Source organism: Erinaceus europaeus, chromosome X (genome assembly GCF_950295315.1).
Source record: "Erinaceus europaeus chromosome X, mEriEur2.1, whole genome shotgun sequence".
NCBI lineage: Eukaryota > Metazoa > Chordata > Mammalia > Eulipotyphla > Erinaceidae > Erinaceus > Erinaceus europaeus.
Genome location: NC_080185.1, coordinates 3,860,821 through 3,886,382, shown reverse-complemented (window position 1 = coordinate 3,886,382; position 25,562 = coordinate 3,860,821). Strand labels below are relative to the sequence as shown.

Below are 25,562 nucleotides of genomic sequence, written 5' to 3'. Positions count from 1 at the left end.
AAGTCTGGTAAGCTTTGACTCACCTGTAATTTCTATGAAAGAGATAGATAACTAGTTTCTTTAATTGTTTTTTCAGATGATTAAGTAGCTCTCCCTACATTACTTATTTTTAAAGTTTCCCTTCCTCCCCAAAGTTTTCTAAAGTATAATGTGTTTATATTTTTTCCAATTTCCAGGTCTCAGCACTTACCTCATTTTTCTTCCATTGTACTCAGTAATTGAAATGCTTGAATTATGAATTTTTCTCTTACTGCTGACTGCATCCCACACACTTGAATATGTAGTTTTTCCCTCATTAATTTTATTTTTTAGGTATTACGCACCCAATTATGGTCTCAATTCCCCCCATTTTTAAAGAACTGTTACCATGAGCTTTATAAAGTGGAAAAAGGGCAGGAACTTTGATCCTCGCTCTGCTGCAATGTGATTAAGACATGTTGTTTGCCCGTTTCTTGCTTTGGAATGCCTGGAAGTGCAAGTGCTGACCAATTTACGTATCGCCATTGCTCAGGAGCTTGGCTACCTCTGATTTCTCCTGCTTTTCCAGTGGAGGCAAAAGTGGGCAACTACTACTTCTGTTCTAAACTATTACTTGCAATTTGCTGTGGTTTGAAAATCAGAATACAGAGTAAAGGCACATGGAATTCTTACAGTTGTGGTTGACCATCATTTCAAAGAGTCTGTGGTCAAAGTGCTGGCTGTTCAGATGTTACTTTTGTCTCATACGGGCTTCTTGTTATTGTTATTATTATTTTTATCATTGTGGTTGTTTTTACTGTTATGAGTATGAGACAACTGCACTGTTCTGCCATTTATAATGCTCTATTTGCTTCCATTTCTTTTTCTTTTTTTTTTTTTTTGGTATGGGTCAGAGATGGGCCCCAGGTCTTCATGCATGAGACACCTTCCCCACCCTCCACTTTAAGTCTTGTTCCACTTTCTGAGTTCCCTTGGGGGTAGATTGTCACAGGACATCACCCCCCCCTCCAATCTACCTTTAGAGACTTTCCTATGAAAGGCCACCTAAGCCCTCCAAGATTGCACAGAGTCTCGGGGTTCCTGTGGTCTGGTCCCTGCCCATTTGTGACTGCTGTGTGAGAGTAAACCCCACTATTCCTCAACACCCATCTCTATGTGGGGATGTCAGTGAGGGAACCTGGAGTCTGATCATCTCCAGAATCCTAGTTCTGCCGAGGCTGGGGCAAGGATGATAAGGCAGCACAAGGGGTATGGGAACAATAGGGTCATGGGGAAAGATGGCCACCATAGATGGCTCTACTCTTTAACTATCTGAGAGGGAGAGAGGGGTGCTTAGTGCATGCCGAGGGTCACGGGAAGGAGCAGAAAACACAAGTCTCTTGGAGTCATTAAGATTGGGAGCCTGAGCTGTGATGAATTGAACGACGAAGAAAAGAGCCACACCGTTCATGCTTTGCTAATAGCTTTATTGATTAAGTTCCCCTTTACAATGATGGTGAAAAGCAGATGAACCCCACCACACCCACCCACCCACCCACCCCCAGTAAAATACAGACACAAATTTCATACAGCATATATAAGCGTTGGGGCATGTCCAAATTCACCTCCCTGGGTAACCAGAGTCAGAGGAGGTTTGATTATCTGCATGGGAGGAGCAGGCTGAAGGCCAGGGGCTGGGAATTGAGCAGGCCAAGGGCAAGGCTAAAGAGACGCTGCCACTTGGGGCCCTACAATTGGGTTGCCAGCAGAGGGCATGGAATTGAATCATGGTGAATAGAGCCCTTTCTTGTGATCTAGAAGGTGACAGTGGATTCTTGGGTCGTTTCCACTGAGAGGCACAGTCCCATAGAAACCTGTGCCTCTGGGTTGTCATCTGCAACATGGGGATAAGAATCTGGCCCTGGTCGGAGTGCAGGGCGACAATGAGGCTCCAAATAGAAAGAATTTTTCAAAAGCGCTTTGTAAAAGGTAAAGTGCGTGTACAAATTTTAAGGGAGTTCAATTGATTGATTGTGATTGTGAGTGCCCCGGGTGTTAAGAGTGGACTGGCTCATGGGTCCAGGGCCGAGCAAGCAGCCAATGTCATCCATCCCGTGTCATGCCCTCACTGGGCACTGATCCTTGCCAGTTGGTGTCGTTCCTCGCCCCAGGAGATTGCCATGGCCTAGCACCTGGGTCAGGGCTGGGAAAGTCACAGGGGAAGTTACAGAAAAAGTCACAGGGGTCAGTCAAGGAGGAGGGCAGAGGTGGCATACAAAGCAGGGGTTGTTACTATATCACACACAAAAATAGATACCCACTGAATGCATGGCATTGATTTGGCAGTGCAGATGAAAGATGGAGGGATGCGGGGTGGAGAGGAAGGTGTCACAGCAGCAGAGGTTGGCACACTATACCAAAGCCCTTCGGTTTCTGGCTCCCCTGCTCTGAGAGGGTCAAGGCCAGTGTCTGGCTATCTTGGGTGGGGGAGGGCATGGAGCTAGAACCAAGTATAGAAGGATCTGATATAAGGGTGGGGGAGGGGGAACCCCCTCCCCTCAGCATCTTTAAAAGGTGTCCGGAATGGGAGAGCACTTAGTAGGGGCCCCAGAGCTGGGCCCACCCCGAAAGGCAGTACTGGATGTTTGGAAAAGGCAGTGGTGTCAGCACTTTGATTCGAAACCACTCACCCCTGTGTGGGCAAGGTCTAAGGTTACTAGTCACCTTGAAGAATAGAGAGGCCATTTGACTTGCCGTGGGGATTAGTGAATGGGCTGGGGAGGGGACAGGGCCAGCAGTTGTCTGCAGGCACCTGCCTGGGGCTGGGCAAGGAAAGACACTCCCTAATCATTCCTGCTGCTGCTGCTTTTCCCCAACTCCCTTAGCAAGGGGTGTGGGACCTCCTGGGGAATGGAGGAGGCTGCCCTACAGGGGTGCCAGCCGGCACCTTACAGGTTAAGGCAGAGCAGCCAGTAGATCACGTTGAAGAAGAAGAAGGAGACAGGGAAGATGACCCGGGAATAGTTATCCATTCGGTACACGTGGAAATACAGGCGGCCCCGCTGCCAGTTGCGGCCCTGGCAGTCGGGGTTGGCGCACAGGAACCGCTGGTACCACTTGTTGCAGCGGCGAGAGCGCAGGCCCCGTGCCCGGTTCTCCTCCTGCTGGGTCGGGCAGGAGGGGAGGTCAGGCACGAAATCCTCCTCATCATCACTGTCAGAACCTTCCAGCTCACACACGAACACACCCTGACCCTGGAATCCAAGGTCATACACCGGGCTGGGGCGCCTGCCTCGGCGAGAGCGGCGAGGAGGCTGCAAGACAGGCAGGGGACAAGGAGTGAGGGGAGAGTTTAGGCGCTGGCACCCTGTAATCCCCATCATCACAGCACTTTGGTGAAGACCCCACCACCACCTCAAGAGAGACAGAGCTAACTCCTGACTTGGTCCCTTGCCCCGGGCCTGCCCCACCCCAGAACTTACATGGCGCAGCCTCGGAGTAGCATCAGGGCGGCTGTAGGTCAGAAAGTTGAGGATGGCGAATTCCAGCAGCGCACAGAAGCAGAAGAAAAAGCAGACGGCGATGTAGAAGTCCAGGGACGTGAGGTAAGAGGCACGAGGAAGGTTCTTCCGAGAGAAGGTGCCCAGCGTGGTCATGGTGAGGACAGTGGTAATACCTACGGAATGCAGGCCAAGGAGGTGACTCAGCCACATCCACCCATACCTCACTGCCCCAAAAACCCCCAGGAAGGTCAATCTGTGCCACCACATGGGCTGAACTGTCCCTACTCACCCAGAGAGGCCCTGGCCGGAGCTGCATCCCGCCTGATCCAAAAGGAAACCCAGGAGAGCATGGTGGTCATAGAGCAGGGGACGTAGTTTTGGATGGACACAAAGCCAAATTTCCTGGTCATGTTGAAGATAAGCGTCATGACGAACTGATCCCCTGGAAGACATCAAAGAGCACTATGTCACTTCAGTGCTGATTTAGGGGCCCCCCCACACCCTCTCTCCCAGAAGGACATGCCATCAGGACTCCCACTGGTCAACTCCTGGGACTCTACCTCCATGCCCTGTGGGATAGGGGCACAGAGAGATATGGCCACCTTGCTCTCCACCCCTAGCCTAGTGTGACGCCCATGAGATCATGCCTGGGATTGCCTGTTCTTAACACTACCAACCATAATCTTCTGGAAAACATAAGAATCAGCTGGAAGTGAAGACTTTAGTCGGCCTTCCAGATGTCTGGTCTACACAGTGGACACCCACAAGGAAACTGTGGTCTTCTGCATTTGGACATCATGCTTTGATCTTAACGCCCTCCCCTCATTTCAACATCTTCTATGCTACCATTTCCCATTGTTGCCTTACACCCTAACCACCTAACTCTCTTCTCAAACACCTGACTTGCTCCTTAGGACTTCAGGTGGACCCAGGGCCTTTTTAGAGCCCAGAACACCACTTTTCCCTTTCCAACTCACATTGCATTTGCTGGCTCCTTGGTGAAACTGGCTCTTCAACCCTTCAGGGCAAGGCTCATGCTCACCTTTTGGCTTAGCACCTGCCCATCCAAGCCAAGTGCATTCTGGAAGTTACAGCTCTGCTGCTCAGGGAATCTTGCTGCTGCCTGCCAGTAGCTTTGTAAAGCAGACCAGAACCTTAACCCTGCCATGTGCCCCATCTTTTGGAAAGTAGATCACCTGGCAGCAGGTTCACAGATATTGGGGACAAATGGCAAAAGAAGTCTTTCCTACTCACCTTGGAGTCATTCACACTCAAGGGGTAAGACTTTTCAGAATCTTCTGGAAAAGAGGCAAGGAAGTTGCCTGGGGTCAATGGAATACCTGGGTCTAAAGTGGTAGCTTTGGAGACAGAATTAATCTTCCAGGACTGTAGCAAGAACCAATGACACAGGCCAACTGGCCAGATCGCACTACTTAATTACCTGGTCCACCTACCCTAGGATCCTCAGTCCAATATAAGACACCCCAACTTATTACCATTCCAGAAAACATCCCCAAGTTTGTTCTTGTTGCAAGAAGATGTATTACTCTGTCCATCTTTTCTATTTCTGTTTGATTTATTCAAGCCCTCAAAGAACCTTCTTCATTTGTCAAAAGATGGAAATTTGTCTCTGAAGACCAAGAGAAAGATACTAACTTTCTTCTTCCTGAGGAGAAGAAGTAAGAAGGGTATAAAATATATGTGGGGCTGAGGAGTCAACAGGAACAGCAGTTAACAATGTTTCCTGCTCTTATCTGCTGCATCCAGGTGACTGGTTCCAGAAAGAGAAAGGGAGCTAAAGCTTTAAAGAACAAGGGGAAAAATAAGGATAGGTAGTTATGAAAGGGCATGACCCAGGACTGGGTTCCTTGCACTAGCCCCATTCATCCTGACACTCCCTATGGAAGAGTGAATGAACTTAACTATGAGCTCAATCGTACTAGGGAAAACCCAGTGGATTGAAGGAGTCAAAGTTCCAGAGCTTCCAGTTTCCAATGAACAGGGGGTGTTTTCTGATAGAACAAAATCTTCTAGGGAAGCAAGAAATGCCCTTGCAAGGATGTGAAGTCCTGATCCTGGAGAAGATTCCATCAAAGGCTCACCAATCACCAAGGAAGAACAGATGCTGATACTACCAAGGGTCATGGAAGAGTTTGGGGTCAATCCCAAAGGGATGCATGACTCAAGATCAGCTAGCCTCCAGCAGAAAAGCAAGAACCTTCCTCCCCAAGAACTGTTCTTTTTCCCAAGGGAGGCTGGGGCTTACCTATGGTCAGTGCTCAGTGATGCTGCTGCCTCTGGGGCTTTGTAGTCACTAGGGTACCATTTTGAATCAATGCATAATCATCTACTAAATGGAACCACTAGTGACTTGAAAGCCCCTGGGCCTTGTCGCCTCTGCCACCTGGAATGATGGGTCCCCCACCTGCTGGGGAAGTTGAAGTGCAGAGAGGCAAGAGGCAAGCCCAGGGTTAGCCAGCAGAAGAGAAGAGACATTAGTTACAGATAGGTAAAGAGCCCACCCAGAGCTCCCAAGAAAAACGAAAGCACTTGTGAAGCCCCCTCCTCCAACACATACCCTGCCAGGAACAAGCAAAGCTCTAGGCAGATGAGCACAAGCTCGCCTTCAACCAGAGACCAAGGCAACAAACAAAGGCAAGCAGAATTTCAAGACAAGATGGCTCCTATGGCAAAGGCCTGGCCAGGGGCCCAGTTCTACCCGCATCCCGGACACCTGGCCAGTGTGTGAGAACTGGGTCCCCAGCATGGCTCATTCAGATAACCTCGGAGCACAAGCGAAGAAGTTCACACATCAAATAAGGAGATGAAGTTTAAGAAACTCAGCAGCCCTCCCTGCTGGTCCATCTTTGGAACAAGGTCCAAGATCCCCAAAGCAAGAGTAACCTTGTCTGTGTTGAGTCCACCATGGAGTCTTTGGCGAGGACTAACATGAACTCCATTCCCCAAAGTCATCCAGTGGTAAACTAACAAAGACCTTGAAATGGAAAGGTCTGCATGACAAAGCTAGCAGCAAAATCTGACAGCAAGAGCAAGAGGAATTGAGGATGGACTTACCTACCCTCTTAGGGGAGAGGAGTGAGCAAAGCACTTACTCCTTTGCAAAGAAAACTGAGCCACGGGTACAGAGTCTCAGTTTCCTCTGCAAACAGTTGTAAGTGCCTAGCATGGGCAAGACAGGAGCCATGTCTTACAACAATACCCAGGATGGTGGCATAGCATTTGTCTGCCTAGCCACCTATAGCTGCCACTTCCCACCCACCCCGGGCCTCTATGCACATAGCTCTGGCTCCAGAGACCCACTCACCGGACATTGAGGAGACAATCTCACTCTTGTTGGTCACACCTTGAAACTCGAACTGGAACAGCTTCCAGGCACTGTCCTTATTGACCTCAACTGTTAAGTTCTTCCAGTCATAGATCATCTCATTTTCCGTGTAGGAAACTGTCAAGCAATGGGAAGTGGGAGGGGGCCCTGTGAGTTGAGGGAGCCCTGCTGAGGTTGCCACCAGAGTGGAGTCTGAGCAGTGCCTCGGAGGCCTGGTCACTGACTCACCAGCCATGGGACCATGCCCTCTCACCTCCCTGTGGACATCCATTCACTAGGAGCATTTACTGAGTATCACTTAGTCCCTGGCCCTGTGTGGAGACAGTGAGGACACACCTATGTGCTGTGTATGAGAACTGTTTACTGTGTACAATTACAACACAGGCCATAGGCATGGATTTGAGAAACCATTTCCCATGGGGCAGTAAAGGCCACACTCAGCAAAGACTCCACAGAACAGGGACCATTTCCAACAAGTCTTCAAAGTCTTTTAAACAATCTCCCTAGGGATGAGGCTGAAGAGAGGAAAATGTCTGATTCTGATGGAAACGCTAGCAGACTGGATGAGAGGGGCAGGAATGAGGAGTGCAGGAAGGGTCTTGAGGGTCATTCTAAGGAATCTGGAAACAAGCCATGAGTGTTCGGGAAGGATGTGAAACTTCAGAAGTGACCCAGTCTTGATGACGCTTGAGCTAGGTCACTGGTCATTGCATGAAGATGGCCGGCTGGCAGGGACGGCATTCTGGGAGACCAGTGTGGTCACCCAGGCCCCAGTAACATGAAGGAATGGCTAGAAGGAATGAGGCAGGGCTAGAGCAGCAGCAGCAGCATGAATGCAAAGAAACAGACAGGGCCGAGGTGCACGAGGGAACACCAACAGGGTGTACTGGATAGTTCGATGCAGGAGATGATGGCCAAAGAAGCACCAGAACCTTAGACTGAGCAACTGAGCAGGTTTTGCCTTTGAATGACACAAATGGGAGCACAAGAGCAGCACACTGTGTGGGAAGCAGAGGCCAGGGGTAGGCAATGCATTTTGTTGTGGACACATTCCATTTCCAGCTGAAGATGTAGCAAAGCTATCACTGAAGATGGTGCGAGAAGATAACCAAGACCTGAACCAAGGTAGTGACAGTGGAGATGACAAGAAGCAGACACACTTGAGATTCACTTAAGCAGCATGATGACTAGGAATGGGGTGGGCAGGACTGGGGGCAGGGGGCAGCAGGAGGCCCAGGTTAAACACCATAGTATCCTCAGTGGAAAAGCAGATGAGAATGGATTGAGAAGGCTGTGGCACCATCTTAGAAGAAAAGCAGAGGCAGAGAAATGGAAAGGGCAAGGGTGAGACAAAGAAGGTCCCCACATGATTCTGGGGACCCAGAAATCTGAGAAGGTACTCACAGCTAGAGAAAGACAGAGGGCAAGAGTGAGAATCCAGTGGGTATTTGACCATATGGAGAGTACACCCAGCATCAATAGCCAACCTGGAAGGGAGAGAGGAGCCTTATTATGCTGGTCCTGGGCACTAGGGTACATGGCCAAGTTGGGTCTGGGGACCACCACTGATGAGTGGTCAACAGTGGGATTGGAGACAAAGAGCTCAAAGGAGAAACACAGAAAGAGGAAAGACAGTTTGGCCTCTGTCCTAGGAGGAGTGCATGGACCGGCTTACATGGGCTTTGGTTTTGTGCCCAGTTTGGCTTCTAGGACCTGCTCCAATCTCCCACTATCTACCACCTCCCCACTACCACCCCCCCTCAAATATCCAGCCTGGCAGTATTTTTCCAACAGCTATGTAAATGTCCAGCCTGGACAATTCCACCACCAGGAATGTATCTTCACACGAAGTATCCACTTGGGGTGAAATTGAACAGGCAGTGCAGTCATACTGGTACACTCTTGTGGGTACAAGTCTCATCTCTGCCATGAATGTGCTCTATGGCCAATTTGAGGCCTTAGAGACAAAGTCTAGATATAAGGGGTGGAGCCCTTTGTCTGGGCCTTTGGGAGTTTGCCCATGGATTTTTGGTGGTGATTTTCAGAAGGAGAGAATAGTCACCAGAGGTCAGATGCCAGAGGTTGGACATACCTAATGGTGTACAGCACCCTGCCATCCTGGAAGATGCGCACCATCTGGGTGGGCACAGTGAACACTTGCTCAAAGATCCTCTTAGAACTGGCAAAATAGGTGTCCGGGATCCACAGCTGGCTCACCATGTTGCCAGTCAGAACAAAGGTCTCAAAGCTGCCATTGTGGCGGAGGCGCTCATCATACCAGCTCTGGTAGAAGGTGACGTCAACAGAATACTCCTGGTGGCAAGGAGAAAAAAGCACACACTTGGGACTATGTGGACAAAGAACATTCTAGACTACTGATGGGCCTACCAAGTAGACAAGAACCCACATAGGGTCACACAAAGGAAAGCAACATGAATCAGACTACAGGAGCTTCCAATTTCCAAGTATCCCCCAAAGATAGAACTGTTCTCAAGCAAAAAAAAAACAGTCTGAAAAGGTACATTTCATCTAGAAAGAGACAAGTAACTGTGGGTTCACTGCATGGACTGTTATTTGTCATTGCCTCCATTCCTGTAGAAGGCTACAGTACTACTCCAGCCAGGCCAAATCAAAGATCTCAGATCAAAATTCATCTCTCTGTCTCTCTGTCTCTCTCTCTCTCTCTCTCACACACACACACACACACAAACTTTGGTTGTATACCTTGAAGTTTCCCCCATTCTATGTTATTTGGGGAGCACCAATGCCAATTAACCTGGACTCTTCTCTCCCTATATACTATGTTAAAAGAGGAAGTTACAAGTGAAAATTTTCTTAGCCTTTCTTGGTTTGACTTCGTTTTTCCTCTTAAAGAAGGGTTCCCATACTCTGAATGTTTGTCTCCAGCTATAGTCTAACCCATAAATTGGTGAATAGCAAGGACACTTAATGGGAAATAGTCTGAGAAGCTAGACAAATGCACCACTGGCATTGACGGAAGCAGAATAGACTCCAAAAGAACAAAGGTTGGCTAGCAAGTACCAGAACTACTACTGGTGGCCATAGTAGAACTTCCATGGCTAGTCCTACCTCCATTTCTCCTGAGCAGGGAAACTGAAGCTTCAAGAGAAAGGAGACCTGTCCAAAGTTACATGAACAGTTTATGGCAGCCTACTTGGCAGCCTACTAACTGTGAATCTCTGAGCAACACTATGACCTTGCCCTGGGACATCCTTCAGCAGCTGCCTACAGCTGCCAGTGCTTACTTGACCTTCACCAACTCGCCACTGGTTACTGAGTCCTCATTTTCCTCTGAAAAATCCCTCCTTCTTTCCCCTGAGTTATCCCACATGAAACAATGAACACCAGCCAGGAACCTAGAACACTGGAGGCCAGCAGAGTCCTCAGGGTGAAAGGCAAGACAATCACTGCTGGTCTTTCCTGCTCTGATCCAAAGGTGGTGAGATCAAGTGCCTTCTTGGCAGGATAAGCCTTCCGGCAGAAAGTCCATGTAGGACTCCAAACAGGCAGACAGAGAAACACTGGTACGGCCCGACTACCATTATCATGAGAGCTCCTCACCCTCCCTGCCCTAGCAGACTTCACAGCTGGCCTTCAGAGTGTTTATATATACTATCCCGAGTGGGTGGCAATTCCAACATGGCCTGCAGAGAGGACTCCATCTCTAGAACACAGGAACTGCTAGGGCACCGGGGAAGCCTGCCCCGCCACAGCTCAGGCTGTGCTGTGTTTTACTGTTTCAAATGAGCATTTAATTTTTATTTAACAAGAGACCAATTCTAAGTTCATTATACATCAACTGGTAACAAACGGTTTCATTTTTCCCTGGTTTGACAAGGGAGCTTGGGCTATACAGCTCTCCTTTCAACTCAGCTGAAGCTAGAAACATGTTGTCAAGGAACTGGCTTAATTAGAATTTCTTGTGATGATTACTACTGCATGAAGCAGCTGCAGCAACTGTCATTCCCATGCTGGTCTCTGCCTTCTAAGCCTCAGCCAGATGCTTGCAAAGTTTAGAGAAGAAGTTGGGAGAGATATCTCACTTAGAGGCATATCTCTAGGCTCTCCTATGCCTTCCAGGAGACAAAGCTGTACTCTCCACAGTATTTACTTGACTACTTAATGTAGGAGACCCCCCCAAGAATGACTGCATTCACTGAGTAAGGGTGCTGGAGAACTCCTGCTCACTAGCTGGGGAGCTACCTGCCATCTAGGGAGACCCTCTGTGGAAAGAGTCACATGGCAAGAACTAAGCTTCCAGACACAGCCAGAGAAGAGCTCAATCCTGCCACCTACCCTGACAGAGCTTCTAAGTAAATTCTCCCTCAGCTAAGTCTTCAGATGAGAGCCCAGCCCCACCTGACACTTTAACTAGTCTAGGAAGAGACTCTGGAACAGAGGACCCAGCTCAGATATACCTGGAGTTCTTACCTACAGGAGCTCTGAGCAATAACTATTAGTCGTCTAAGACACTACATTTTGGGATGGTTTTTACTAGAGAGATAAATAAGTTCACCATCTCAAGAACCAGGGAGCCAAACAAAACATCCCAGGGAGACCCCCATCCTTCCCCCAACCTCTGTGAACACCTTGACCTTCCATTAATGTCTACATTTCTGCGAGTTTATGTGTACAAATTCTGGCTCAGAGCCTAGCCCCTGACCTCACCCAGCCCCACAGTGTCTATCTGCCTGCAATAGAGGCAAGTCCCACCGTCTTCTTCAGTATCTGCTTTTGCAGATGAACATGACACTCACATTGCTCATCATTTCCTAGCTTTCAAAACCCATTTGCTCAGCTAACATATCCTGAGTCCTTGATATCAAAGAGAAAGCAAGGCACCCATAGAACATAGTAATACAATGCACTGAGGGACGGAGGGAACACTAGGTAAACAACTGTGGTCAAAGCTAGAAAAAAGCAGAAGGGAACACTTAACAGCTGTGGAGGTCAGGGAAGATGCCATGAAAGAGATGGCATGTGAGGTAGCAGACCTTGAAGGATAAGGCTTTGTGGAAATTAGGAAATTGAAACCATGGCATCCCAAATGGGAAATAGCTTGAACAAAAGCTAAGGTACAAACTGGTCTGGGAATACCCATACTCCAGTATGGCAGAGCACATGTTCTCTGAAGGAATGGAGAAAGACAGAGACAGAGAGCTATGACTTGGCTCTGGTCAGGGAGGGCTTTGACGGCTAGAGTGTGAGGTTGAACTCCACGTTTCTAGCAGGGTCAGTGCTTCAAGGGACTCAGCATCCATGGAGCTGAGCAACTAGGTAGACTGGGCTAGGCACATCCTCAGCTTTGCAGATTTCAGGTGGGTGGGTGGGTGGGGCAAGGCTAAATGGGGATTGCATTGACACCAAGATGGCAAGAATGGAAAGAAAAAAAAAAAACAGAGAAAGAGCTAGTGCAAAATTAGAGAATCAGCCTTTGGGTACAGTTGACAACTACAGACACAAGTTTACAGAAATCAAGTTCAGAATAAAAGAGACAATCCACTGTGGTGTTTGTATTATTTTTATTTTGATGGCAAGACTGGAGTCTACAGTCAGGATTCTGGAGGTCCTCTTCAGGCAATGACAGACCTACCTTGTCCAGCCTTCTCAGGTCTATGTTGGTTAAAGCCCATCACCCTCCAGCAAGTCAACCACCCCCAGCCAATCCACCACCCCCCAGCCAGCCCACCACCCTCTAGCTAGTCCAACACCCCCAGCCAGTCCACCACACCCCAACCTCTCTCTACCACCCTCCCCCCAAACCCCAAATTACACACAACCAGAAGAAAAACATGAACATGCGCAAGGCCCCATAGGTAGTTTCCCAGAGAAATAGTGAGGTCAAAGGTCAGTACTCACCATGTCCATGGCAGAGATGGGCCCGAGGGTGTGGACAGTGAGCATGACAGACACCTTAGTGGGCTTGACTGTGAGGAATGTAGAAATGGCAGAGGGTAAGTGTCAACTAGGGGCATGGAGCAAGGAAAGGTGGGGACAAAGGGGACTGGGGAAGGCTGTGCCATCTGGCTGTGACATTCAGCCCTACTTGACCTTAGTTCCTCCCCGATAAGACCCACTTCCTAGACCATTCAGAATGGGTCATACCTTGAAAGTCTGTCATCTAGTCCAGTCATCTCAGATTTGAGTTAGAAAAACTGAGGATAAGAGAAGGGATAGCCTCGAGCAAGGCCTTACCTCAAGCAAGCTCTCACCTGATGGGTCAGTAGTAGGGTCCCTGTCCCTGTATATGAACTCCTCCCCTTCACCCCAGGCCCATCCTGCACACCTCCACGATCAGCATCCCTTCCACCCTTGGGTTGTAAGGAGGGAGAATGGTGCCCTGCTACTCACCTCCAATGCCAGGCCGCAGGTTGTGGTCATAGTTAGCCAGGAGGCTGTCGAGGATTTCACTGGCCTTTGCCATGTATTTTGACCCTCGGGGGTTCCCCTCCTCAGCAACTGTGGGCTTCACCTCTTCAGGTTCAGGACTCTCCTCAGCAAACATGAGGTCATTCCTAGAGGCCCGTCCCATCATGAGGTCCCCACTTTCAGCGACCTCATCAGAGAAGAGCTTCTCATCAGAGGTTTCATCAGGCAGGACGGTATCTACAGGGCCATCGCCGTCGTCGAAGACATCCTCCTCAGAATCATCAGCGAACAGAAGGTCTTCATTGGACTGTTCCCCAGCCAGGTAATCTTCAATGTCTTCATCAGACAGGAGCAGCTCTTCATTAGTTGGAAGCTTGGGACCGTAGACGTCATAGTCAGGGTCAGAGGTGGTCTTCTCCAGTTCAAAATGAGGTGCTTTTACCCTAGAACATACAAACAGAAACAAGTAATGCTTTGCCCCCCTCCCCTCTGCAAAGGTCCCAGCCGGTGACCTCTCAGGACAGAAGTCAACCTGAATCGGTCTGCGATCTGAGGCAAGAGTAACTGGTCACTGCAAAGAGAAGCCAGCATCAGACTCATTCCTTTCTTTGGCCTCCATCTTACTGCTCCCTTTGAGAACTTTCCATGCTCTCCCACTTTTATGGTAATTCTTTATTTGAAGGAGAAAAAAGTCAATAACAAAACCAAGCTCAAGCTTTTAAGAGGATTTCTCACTATAAAATGGAGTAAGAGGGCAGTGGTGGGTGTGTGTGTGGTCTTGCCAACCAGATGCTGTTGCTAGCCCCAGACTCCCGTCTGCCCACTGAGGAGAAATGGGAAGGCAGAGGGTCAGCGCTGCTAAGGAATGCTCTAGAAAGGAAGAGAAGTCTGTATCTCTCTGCTTTTGAGATACTCATTGTATCTGAACTAGAAGCCCCCGTGTGTGTGGGGGGGGGAGTAAGCACTGAGGAGAGACAAGGGTCTTTCCCCCAGAGACTTCATCCAGAAAACAAAAAGCCAACAGGAAATGAACCCAAGGGCTACGGGCAGAAGAGAAAAACAGTTAAATTAAATCAGACAAAAATTCACAGTCACCTACCAATGGATGAGACTCACCACTGGTGACAGAAGTCAGGGTTGTGCTACCTCTGGTGGTGGGACAGTGAGGGAGGGGGGCCTCCAGGTCTCCCAAGGCTCTGACCATGTCCTAGCCCCTTATGGGGATGTCTTCATGACAGTGTAGTCAGTTTCTGACAATTAAGCAGCTGTGCATTTATGATTTGAGCACTTTTCTCTAAATATGTTCTAATTAAGCAAAAGATAAGCTAGAGATACTAATAAAAATCAGCTAAGATGTGGATCCTGACTTTGAAAGATGAACTGTAAATAAATAAAATTAAACACTACACAACAGAAAAAATACCTATGACATCACTGGGGAAACCTTAACTTTGACTAGAGAGTATATTCAGCAGGAAAAACTATTCTAGAATTTTCCATGTAATAGTGATGTGTCATTCTGTTTGTGGAGGCCTTCTGACTAGAAATTTGCACTCAAATGATCACATGTGAAGTGTTGTGATGTCTGAAGTACGCTTCTAAAAGATGCGTCTAGAAATAGATTGAGGGTGGGGGACACCATGGCCAGGAGTTGATAATTAATGAAGCTAGTGATGGGTACATGGAGAGTCACTCTACTGTTCTCTGCATTTTTATTTATCTTTGAAAAAAACACAATTAAAAGCTTTTTAAAAAGTTCTCAGCAATATTAGTCTATGTTGATGAGAACAGGAGGGCTTGTTTTTGAGGAGGAGAATGTTCTAGAAAGGAGCATGTGATAGGGTTGTGGAGGGGTCTGGTAGTGTGCTATTTCCTGCTTAAGGGGCTAGCTGTTCTCTTTTGGTTTCTAGACATTTATATATGCAGGTCAGAGTCTGAAAATGATTGTGTTTTATTTTTTTAAAAAAAAGGTGGGCTTGCTTCTGAAAAGAAAGGGTTAACAGGGCAGGAGACTTGGGCATGGTCTCTGTACTGCAGACCTAAAGACTGCCACCCTGAGCAGCAAAATGCATTTTCCTGCAGTATTTCAGGCCCTTGGAGCTGCATAACTGGCATACAGATGTGCCAGGTCAATGTCATTTCTCATGTCTGAAGTGGCCAATTCCCATCTTGGACTTGAAAAAGGCAGCTCCCATTTTCCTATACCACCTCTGTGATGTCATGAGACTCCCCCCTTCTCCCCCCCCACACATTGGCAGGGGAGGAGGGAGAGCAGAGGCTTGAGATCCTGTGAGGGAGTCAGGCACAGCTGGGAACTTGGCACAAACATAAGTAGAATACCAGCCAAGACCACCCAGGGGTCTGCAGAAGCCCCTCCCAGAAGTGAGGCCAACAGCTGGAACCCCAAGGTTCCAGAGCCACACAGATAAACAAGCAAAGCCTTAGACACCCTGGACCCCCCCCTTGCCTGCAGGCTACATCTGCAGTGACAATGACGTCAGAGGGTCTTGAGACTGCTGTGACGCTGCAATTAGTTTGACCGTTAAAAATAAATAAAATAAAAAATAAAACTCCGGCGCCTCTCATTCTAGGGTCCCTGAGGTTCAGCTGTCCAGTGAGCCCACTTTCAGGGTTAGCAATAACGCCCACTTGAAGTCTACCCCCTCCCCTGGTGAGAGGGTCTAGCCATGCAGTCACATCTCTGCAGATGCTCTGGTCCACTCCTGTGCCCCCCTCCCTGCACTGAAGATGTACCTTCAAGGGCTGGGGAGGGGGCAGGAGAAGGGCCAGGGCACTGGCCTCCAACTTCCAAATCAGCCCTCCTTTTTGTCTTACAGATGGAGAAACTGAGGCCCAGTGGGGGAAGGAGTGTGCCCAAATTCACACAGTGATTTGAGAGAAAGGTTTCCTGCGGTCCTCGCCCCAGCCCCCCCAACCCCACCCCTGACATCACTGTTGCCATGTTGACTGACTGAACAGCAGTCACTGCAGTCCCTCCCCCAACTGGAAGGCCAGTCGCCATCACAGGAGGCCCCCCCCCGTTTTCTTCTCTGACCCCCCCTTCCTTTTGTCGCCCCTCCACCCTAAACCCCTCTTTTGCCCTAACCAGTCACCACGTCAGCATCTCTAACCACTAATCACATCTGGAGTGACGTGGATGACTGGAAATTGCTAGCACGCAGTCAGAAATACGCACCAGGGCCCTGGAGAGCTCCCCCCTCCTTCCCCCTTTCCACCCCCAGGCCAGAAAAGAGCCACTGAGCCCCTCCCTTGAGGAACTAAAGCACTGAGGAGTGGGGGAGAGAAGCCATTTCCCTCTCCCCCAAAGCAAATAACCAAACCACAGGCCCAGTGCCATGGAAACTTCGAGAATGCTCAACAGATTAGGAAGCTTAGGAACTTGTGACAGTTCGCACTTAGCAGGAAAACGTCTCAAAAACACCAAAAAATAAATAAATGACCAAATCTGAGCCACTCATCTGACACCCTAAAACCCAGAAATTCAGGGGACACCCTTCCAAGCTTAAAAAAGGAGATAGGAAAATCTGGCCTCGGAAAAGGGGGTGGGGTGCAGGACACAGACCTCAGAGAAGGTTCTGGTCTCTGGCTCAAGTCTGCCCTGTGGGAGTCGGGGATTAGGAAGGCAACCAAGGGGTGGGGGCCTGTATCTGGGCGGTTGCCCCTGGACTGAGCAGGGCTCGGACCTGGGACCAGCACCGGCCCCGAGTGGCGGGAAGGGAAGCAAGTGGAGCCGGAGTTGGCTGGCACGCAGCCCGGGACTCAGTAGGCACTCGGGGCGGGGGGGAATAAAATAAAAAATCAAAGAATTGTGTCTTTTTCTCCCTCTCTCTCTTGATCGCCAGGACAGGCTAGCCAAGCACTCTAACATTTCGGCGCAGTGACGCTTTCCCGACCCACGCGCCTTTCGGGGTGCCCCCTACCCAAGCACCCTACATCCCACGCCAGCCCCCCAGAAGCGCGGTCCGGACCGGGATAGATCCCCAAGCGCCCCTTCCCACAACCCGTTCTCGGAGGGGCCGCTAGATTCCCGCCGCCGACTAGGTGCGGAGAGAAGGGGTGCGGGGACCGAGCGACCCAGGGCACCGCAACCCACCTCCCTTCCCGGGAGCCCCACCAGGAACCCGGTGAGGCCAGCCTAGAGGGTACAGAGAGGGGTGGCGGCCTGCGGCGCGTCGAGTTGGCGCCGGGGGCCTGGGCAGGTGGGCGCGGGATGCCGGGCCCCCCGGGACTCGGGGAGCCGGGCACCCCGATCGCCCGGGTCCCGGGACACACTCACCTCGAAGGAAGGAACAGGACCGTGCCCAGGAGCACCAGGAGAACTTTGGCCAACATCTTGGCGGGGACCGGGGCGACCACCTGCGCGGAGGTCGCTGCGCACGGTCTGGCGCACCGAGCGCGCAGGAGGGTTTTGTGGGGCTCCCACTTGCACTCCTCCCACTCGCCCCGCCCCGCGCCCCCCTCCGCCCCGCCCCGGCCCGGCCCCGATGGAAATCTCCGACGACGTGCTCCGGCTGCGGCAGACTGGGGGGGCCAAGCGCTGGGCTCCTTGGGAGGAGGCGAGCGCCCTGTCTCCAAGGCCCCCCGCCCCCCGCCGCCACCAATGCGGCGCTGCCAGCCACTCAGAGGCGGCCGGGCGGGCGGGGGCGAGCCAGCGGCGCGGCCCCGGGCGGGGGAGCAGGAGGCCCGCGCTCGGCCCGGGAGGGTGGCCAGGGACTGCGGCAGGCAGGGGAGGCAGGAGAGGGGGCCACCGCGGGCTGGGGGGCAGCGGCCTCCCCGGGGACCCCTTCCAGCCCCCTGATGCTCTGCAGACTGGCCTGTTGGCCCAGGGCTCCCCACCACCTGTTGCACCCCATCTTTTCCCACCCTGCCCCCAAGTCGCTGGGCCTCTGAAATGTCCCCACCCTGGCAGAGGCGCATAGCCCTTGGGTCGCTAAGCACTCACCTAGGCACAAGGGAGAAAGACGTAGAAAGACCCTGGGGTCTCCGCAGAAAACTTGGACCCCAGGGGAGGGGTGCTACCCATGGAGGACCAAGCCCAGACCACTGGAGGACTGTATCAAAAGCCCAAGAACACACTGATTCACCCACAACCCCCACTACCCCGTTGAACCCCAAGGGACTGACTGTGAGGGCAGCCTTTGCAGCAGAGAGACCCTAAAACATCCTCTCCAAGACTAGCTGAACCCATCCTTTCTGAAACTCAGCTTTGGGGGATGCAGAGAAGTAAGGGGGCCAGTCGCCCTCTAAACTACCCCCGCCCCAATCTCAAGAATCTCTGGCAGTCATCTTTGCTCCTCATCTTTCTTGCCTAGCATCTCCTGGCTAGCTTGAGAAGGGAGGGGAATGCAGACATTGGCAGAAATCAGCAGTGGCACATTCAACTGTTGTTCCAGAAGGTTCTGCTGGGGGAGGGAGGTACACATATTTCTCTCTCCTCTCTATCTCTCTCCCCCCCATTTCTTCTTCCTCTTCTTCTCTCCTCCAACTCCTCCTCCTCCTCCTCCTTCTTCCACTCCCCCTCCTCCTCCTTTCCTCTCTCTCCTGGCTAGCCCCTCTCTGGATCATCCTTCCAGCCCTGGGGGGTGTGGGAATGTTTGTTGGGGCCTGATTCTGGAAGTGGGCAGTTTCTCTCCCTGCTGCAAGCTCAGTGACAAAACAAGTTCAAACATGACTCTTTCTGGTTTTCTGGCATGTTTCTGAAATACACCTAAGTTCCAGGCACACAGTAGGTGCTTAGCAAATACTTGTGGCTGAACTGTGTGCTGTTTGCTGTGTGTGTGTGTGTGTGTGTGTGTGTGTGTGTGTGTCCTTGTGTGACTGACTTGCCACAGGAAAAAAAAAAAGACCAAGGCCCACCTGGTGGCCTCCGGGCTGTGTTCCTACCCTGGGGCAGGGACAGCCTCACCCTCACAGCCCAGTGAGCTGAACAGACAGATCACCATCCACAAGGGCCCCAGGCTAGTGCCTTCCTGAAAGCTCTTCTTGAAAAAAGTAGCTCTGCTTTTTTTTTTTTTTTTCCTTCCACAGCAAGCCTCAGCATGGGGAGCAGGCAGCCCTGGCCTTCCCAGGCCTGCTGGAAAGACACAGTCACCCACAGCTGCTACCTCTTCCTCAGGCTGCACACTACTGCTAGAGGGGTGACCCTGCACAGGCGGCAACCAGCCTTGGACTTGACCTGTCTTAGTTCACCAGCACATGCCTTCCTCTGCTGATGCTGGAGCTCCAGGAGGAAGGGAGGCTTGCACCTCCCTATTCCACCATAGAACCCTGTTTCATATCATCCCTCCTTCCTTTTTGTTTTTCCTTCAGCAAAAACAGTGCTCGGCTCTGGCTGAGAGTGGTGTTCAAGACCGAATCTGGGACATTGCATGAGAATCTTTTTGAATATCCATGGTGTTGTTTCCCTAGCCCTCCACTGCATTGCTATGACTGAAGCACAAGGCTGACTGCAGTGCTTCTGCTTGCTGAGTGAGAGACTGAATGCCAAGTAGTGGTTATATTAATAGTCTCCCATGGTGTGTACCCCCACACAAATACCATTTTCCCTTTTCTTTCTTTCTTTCTTTCTTTTTTCTTTTTCTTTTTTTGCCTCCAGGGTTATCGCTGCAGCTCGGTGCCTGCCCCCACGAATCCAGCGCTCCTGGAGGCGTTTTTTTTTTTTTTCCCTTTTGTTGCCCATGTTCATCGGTTGTCGTTACTATTATTGTTGTCATTGTTGTTGGATAGGACAGAGAGAAACCAAGATGGCAGGGGAAGACAGAGAGGGGGAGAGAAAGACAGACACCTGCAGACCTGCTTCACTGCCTGTGAAGCGACTCCCCTACAGGTGGGGAGCCGGGGGCTGGAACCATGATCCTTATGCCTACCACCTGCCCCCCCATTTTCCCTTTTCAATAGCATTCTCTTAAAGCATATTTAAGAGACCGCGAGCTCACTGTCTTGCCAGACCCACCAGGTTTCAGTCCCAGCATCACATGGGAAGTTGCAGGGTACTGGAGGAAGCTCTGATGCTTTGATTTCTCTTCCTTTCTCTGCTCCTCTCAGTATCACTCTGCCTCTCTTATCAGAATGAAAAAGCAGCTAGGAGTGTTGAAATCATACATGCACACAGCACCAGCTTCACAAAAATATTATAAAATAAATTATTTGATCCCCTTCTTTATTTTATGAGAGAGAAAGAGCAAGAGACATAGCAGAGCACCACCTAGTGCTGGCTTAGGTGGTGCTGGGAATTGAACACGGGGCCTGTGGAGCCTCTGACATGTAGATCCACTGCTCTAAAGCAGAACTTTCTTCCCAGTTGAATCTTACTTTAGGGTTTATTTTACTATTCAGTAATGTGAGAGAGAGAGAGAGAGAGGGGGGGGGGGGAAAATATCTGAGCATAACTCTGACACATGCATGCCAGTATTCGAACTCAAGACCCCATGCTCAAGTGCTTGATGCTTTTGCCACTGTACCCTCTTCTGAGCCTGCAAACTCAGTTTTTTTTTACCATAAGAAAAAGGAATGAGGAAGTGAAGAGATAGAGAAGAAGGAGAAGAGAAGGGGTGGGGGAGATGATTTTTATTTCTTTTACTTTTATTTTTATGTAAAAGAGAAGGTGAAGGAGACCAGAGCACATCTCTATCATATGCTGGTGCCAGGGATCAAATTTGGCACTTCTTGAGTCACAGGTGTGCAAGTCCTGCGCTCTGACACTGAGCTCTCCCCTGGCTTTGTCTAACCACATGTTGCCATCTTCCTAGAACACTACCTCTAGGGCTGCCTGGGAGGATCTGAACTGTTCCCAACCACCCAGAAAGCAAAACCTTGGTGTCTGTTGGAGCCCTTAACCCATCCCCAGACTTAATGGAGGAAAGAGTACATAAAGGCCTTTGCCAGTGTCCTGGATCTCACATATGTGACTCCAGGTGGAACAGGGGACTTCTGTGGGAAATCAGTGACACAGGTCATGATCACCTTGAAGTTGCCTGTTGGGAGGGCCTTCCTTGGGCCAGGCACAACAGGAAGCTTTGTGCTGACAGCGAGGCAGCTGTGGCACATGACCTTGAACCTTGCCACAATGGGGGGGGGGGGTCCTTGAAGGCAAAGGCAAGCAAACACCAGCATTCCAAGCAGAGAGCTGGCCAAAGAGTTTTGCAATCAGAAGCACAGGGAGGAGTTTGCTGGGAACATCTTAGGGAAGAGCTAGGTGGTGGGGGTGGGGGTGGGGAGGGCAGAATTTCCTAGGCAAAGGGGAAAGTTCCAGAAGAGTTTGCCAAAGCATTTGCAGAAAGAACAGTGCAGGCCAGAGTCCCTTTTTCCCAGGGAAGGAAGTATGCAGATGTGAGCTGAGCCCTGGGGCTGCTCAGAGGGAGGTATGGCTGGGAGGAGGGGTGATGGCCATGGATGACTCATCAGATGCATTGCAGGCACAGGCACCAGAGAGAGGGGGCCTGGAGGAGGCTTCAGGGCTGGGGACCTGGTGACCAGGTGACCAGGTGGTGGTAACACAGGACAGAGCAGGTTGGAGGAGGGGAGGAGAGGCGCCTTACAGCAACAAGGACAGCCTTTGCATGTGGCATTGCCTTTTCAGATGTTCTGGGAACATTTTCAGTAATTAACTGGATGAGAGAGAGGGAGAGAAAGAGACAGTATGTGTGTGTGTGTGTGTGTGTGTGTGTGTGTGTGTGTGTTTCTGTGTGTGAGTCTGTTTCTGTGTGTTTAGTATATGAATATGTGTATGAGAGAGAGAGAGAGAGTGTGTGTGTGTGTGTGTTTCTGTGTGTGAGTCTGTTTCTGTGTGTTTAGTATATGAATATGTGTATGAGAGAGAGAGTGTGTGTGTGTGTGTGTGTGTTTCTGTGTGTGAGTCTGTTTCTGTGTGTTTAGTATATGAATATGTGTATGAGAGAGAGAGTGTGTGTGTGTGTGTGTTTCTGTGTGTGAGTCTGTTTCTGTGTGTTTAGTATATGAATATGTGTATGAGAGAGAGAGAGAGAGAGAGAGTGTGTGTGTGTGTGTGTGTGTGTGTGTGCACGTCCCACCTGCAGGGGGAAAGCTTTACAAGCAGTGAAGCAGGGTTGCAGGTGTCTCTGTCTCTCTCCCTCTCTATCACCCCCTTCTCTCTCAATTTATCTTTGTCTCTATCTAATACATAAATAGATAATAAAAAAGACATCAGCTATATGAGTGTGTTTTTTTTTGTGTGTGTGTCTGTGTGAGAGAGAGAGACAGAGAGAGAGAGTGTGTGTGTATGTGTGTGTCCCCACTTCTCTCGAGCTGTCTGTGCTTCACACATGGCTCTCTTCAGCAGGATGTTCCTGCAGGATGTTACCAAGTTATCAGAGGCAGTGTTTTCATTGTCAGCTAAGCCCCCCCCAGCCCCCAGACAGTGGTGAACAGTGGCATTTCATAGTCAATATCCATTGCCACCTATCTATCAGTGTCACATAGGGGAAAACCCAAAGCTGCTAGCCACCCAGTCTGTGCATTTCTGTCCCAGCTTGGACCCCAGCTGGACCATGTGTGTGACATGCTTTTCCTACTAGGCCAAGAGAACAAGACCAGTCTGACAACTTGTGCAAGACTGTTGGCCTGTGAACCATGCAAGCTTGCAGAAAGACCAGGATACTGCAACCACCAGGGAAGGCCGGTTGGGGAAGGAACTTCCTGGGTGCTCAGCCAGGGGCAGAAGGGATGGAGAGGGAAGAAGGGGCAACTAGGCTTCAGGGGAGGGTGCAGAACATACTTTGGCCTCTATGCTCCCCTGCAGGAGTGGTTGGGTCTGCACTAGGTCAGCCAGTGGGTGCCAGTCAAAGGCTACAAGAAAGTTGCTTATTGTAATTAATGTTTTTTTTTTCAGATAAAGAGAGAAGTCAGACCATAACTATGGCATATGCAGTACAGAGAACTGAAGTACAGCAGTCCTGTGCTCCACGCACTGAACATCCCCCTTCCCTCACAGTGAGTTGCTTTAAGTTTCCTAGGTTTCCTGGGTCTCACGTGTAAAACAGGAGCTATAGCACAGATCAGCTGCAAAGGGAAATACTGAAAAATTCACCATACTGAAAAGTATCTAGGGGCTGGGGAGACATCATAATGGTTCTGCAAACAACTTTTGTACCTGAAACTCTGTGGTCCCAGGTTTAATCCCCAGAGCTGAACAGGGCTCTCTCTGGTCTCATTGTATCTTTCTCTCTGTATCTGTCTCATTAAAATAAGACATTTAAAGAGAAGGGCAGAGGAGACAGCATAATGGTTCTACAAATGGACTTTCATGCCTGAAGCTCCTAAGTCCCAAGTTCAATCCCCTGCACCACCACAAGCCAGAGCTAATCAGTGCTCTGATGATGATAATAATAATGATAACAATAATTTTAAGATTCATATGGCTATAACTAAAACAAAAGCAAACAAAATCAAGAAATCATAGGAAAACACAGTTCTTAGTTTTTCTAGGCCATGGCTTCTGAGCCTGAGATTCTGGGAAGAAAATAGACAGGAGTGCTCTGGCTCCAGAAGGAGGTAGTGTAGTACACAAAATAAGTCTGTAGGCTTGGGGGACTGGCCCACTGAACAAGAACGATCTAGGCTCAGCAGAAGAAGCCAAGTGGGGAAGCGGGGACACTGTAGAAGAGTGACCACGTGAGATGGTATCAGGACAAGATGGAGAGAGGCAGAAGGTGGGGAAGAGAAGCTCCTTGGAGGAGGAAGGCCTTGGGGGGGGCACAAGGCATGGTAGAAACAACTAGTCTACCGCATGGTAGAAACAACTAGTCTACAGTGGTCATATGCTCCTCAAAGGAAGAGAGTGTGGAGGGCAGAGAAGATACAAGCAGGCTCTTTAATTTATTCAACCAATCAACATTTATTGCCAGAGATGGTCTCAGTGCTCAAGAATGGAGCAAATCACAACAAAATCCCTGTCCTTGTGTGTATCTGTTCTGGAGAGAGGAGAAGCCCTAGAATTTACACTCAGGGCTAGTGAAATAGCTCACTTGGATAGTGCACTGCTTTACCATGTATGCTCACCCACATTCAAGCCCCTACCACATTGAAGGAAGCTTTGGTGCTGTTCTCTCTCTCTTTCTCTCTCTCTCTCTCTCTCTCTCTCTCTCTCTCTCTCCCCCCCCCCTGTATGTGTGTTCTGTTGCTACATAAAAAAAAAAAAAACAAGCAAATAAATACGAAGCTACTCACAATAGCCAAACTGACAATGCACTAGAGGAAAATGCATGCTTTGGAGAAAGATAACAGTTTAGAGTAAAGTAAAAGGAGCAAGATTGGCATTATTGAGTAGAGTGATAGAATCATCATCTAGAATTTGGCACCAGGGTATGCAAATACCTGAACAAAGAATGTTTTACAAGGGAAGGAGCAAAGAGTGAACAACCCGAGGTCAAAGCAGACTTAATGGGTTCCAGATGAGTGAGGTGGACTGACCAACCAACCAGTTGGTGTCACATCCTCTCTAAAATAATAGGTTGACACATATTTGGAAGAGGAGTGAAACTGTACCCAAGAGATAGCAGTCTTGTAAAAAAATAATTTCCTCAGGAGCGGTCCTATCCAACAACAACAGCAATAACCACAACAATAATAATAACAACAACGATAAACAACAAGGGCAACAAAAGGAAAACAATAAAAGATAAAGTTTCTTTAAAAAATAATAATTTCCTCAATAAAATCTATTAAAAAGGAAAAGAAAAGAACCCTCCTCTTTCCAATATGAAATGGAATTGCAACTTCTAGTCTGCCTGAAAGCAAGAGGGTTGTGTTGTATTGAGGCTTACCACTTTTTAAAATTATTTTTTTTCAGCCTGCCTAAAATTATTTTACTTTACTGATGAGAGAGAGGTGGGGAGAAAGAGAAATACCAGAGCACTGCTCAGCTCTGGCTGATGGTAGTGCTGGAGACTGAGCATGAAGCCTCAGAGCCTGGTCTTTTGCAGAACCATCATGCTGTCTCCCCAGACCAGCTCATTACTTTTTAGTAGACCACTGTGTTTACGATAAAGTGCTGCTGATAAAGATGAAAATAGGAGGCCAGGGAGTTGGGTGGTAGAGCAGCGGGTTAAGCACATGTGGCACAAAGGTCAAGGACCGGCTGGTTTGAGCCCCCAGCTCCCCACCTGCAGGGGAGTCACTTCACAGGCGGTGAAGCAGGTCTGCAGGTGTCTATCTTTCTCTCCCCCTCTCTGTCTTCCCCTCCTCTCTCCATTTTTCTCTGTCCTATCCAACAATGACAACAACAATAAAATAACAAGGGCAACAAAAGAGAATAAATAAATATCTAAAAAAAAATGTTTTAAAAAAAGATTCAAAAAAATAGGAGGCCATTGCAGGGATCCAGAGAA

At 49.6% G+C, this 25,562-nt stretch overlaps 1 protein-coding gene across 1 annotated transcript; it reads right to left on the bottom strand.

The window, feature by feature from the left end:
- Positions 1-1,522: 1,522 nt before the first annotated feature.
- GABRE (gamma-aminobutyric acid type A receptor subunit epsilon) lies at positions 1,523-17,612 on the bottom strand. Its single transcript, XM_007530463.3, has 9 exons — positions 17,495-17,612; positions 13,180-13,640; positions 12,688-12,755; positions 8,900-9,120; positions 8,212-8,294; positions 6,787-6,924; positions 3,751-3,903; positions 3,441-3,634; positions 1,523-3,272 (listed from the first exon to the last, which is right to left on the bottom strand). The coding sequence occupies exons 1-9, from the start codon at positions 17,548-17,550 to the stop codon at positions 2,907-2,909; spliced, it is 1,740 nt and encodes a 579-aa protein (XP_007530525.1). The 5' UTR covers positions 17,551-17,612; the 3' UTR covers positions 1,523-2,906.
- Positions 17,613-25,562: the final 7,950 nt, after the last annotated feature.

Excerpts from the sequence above, each read along its gene's own strand:
- GABRE (XM_007530463.3), bottom strand. The coding sequence starts at position 17,550 with ATGTTGGCCAAAGTTCTCCTGGTGCTCCTGGGCACGGTCCTGTTCCTT. Across the intron at positions 12,756-13,179 it reads CCTGCGGCCTGGCATTGGAG|TCAAGCCCACTAAGGTGTCT; the intron begins GTGAGTAGCAGG and ends CATTCCTCACAG. Across the intron at positions 6,925-8,211 it reads CCCTCTGTCTTTCTCTAGCT|TTTCCTACACGGAAAATGAG; the intron begins GTGAGTACCTTC and ends ATTGCTTGACAG.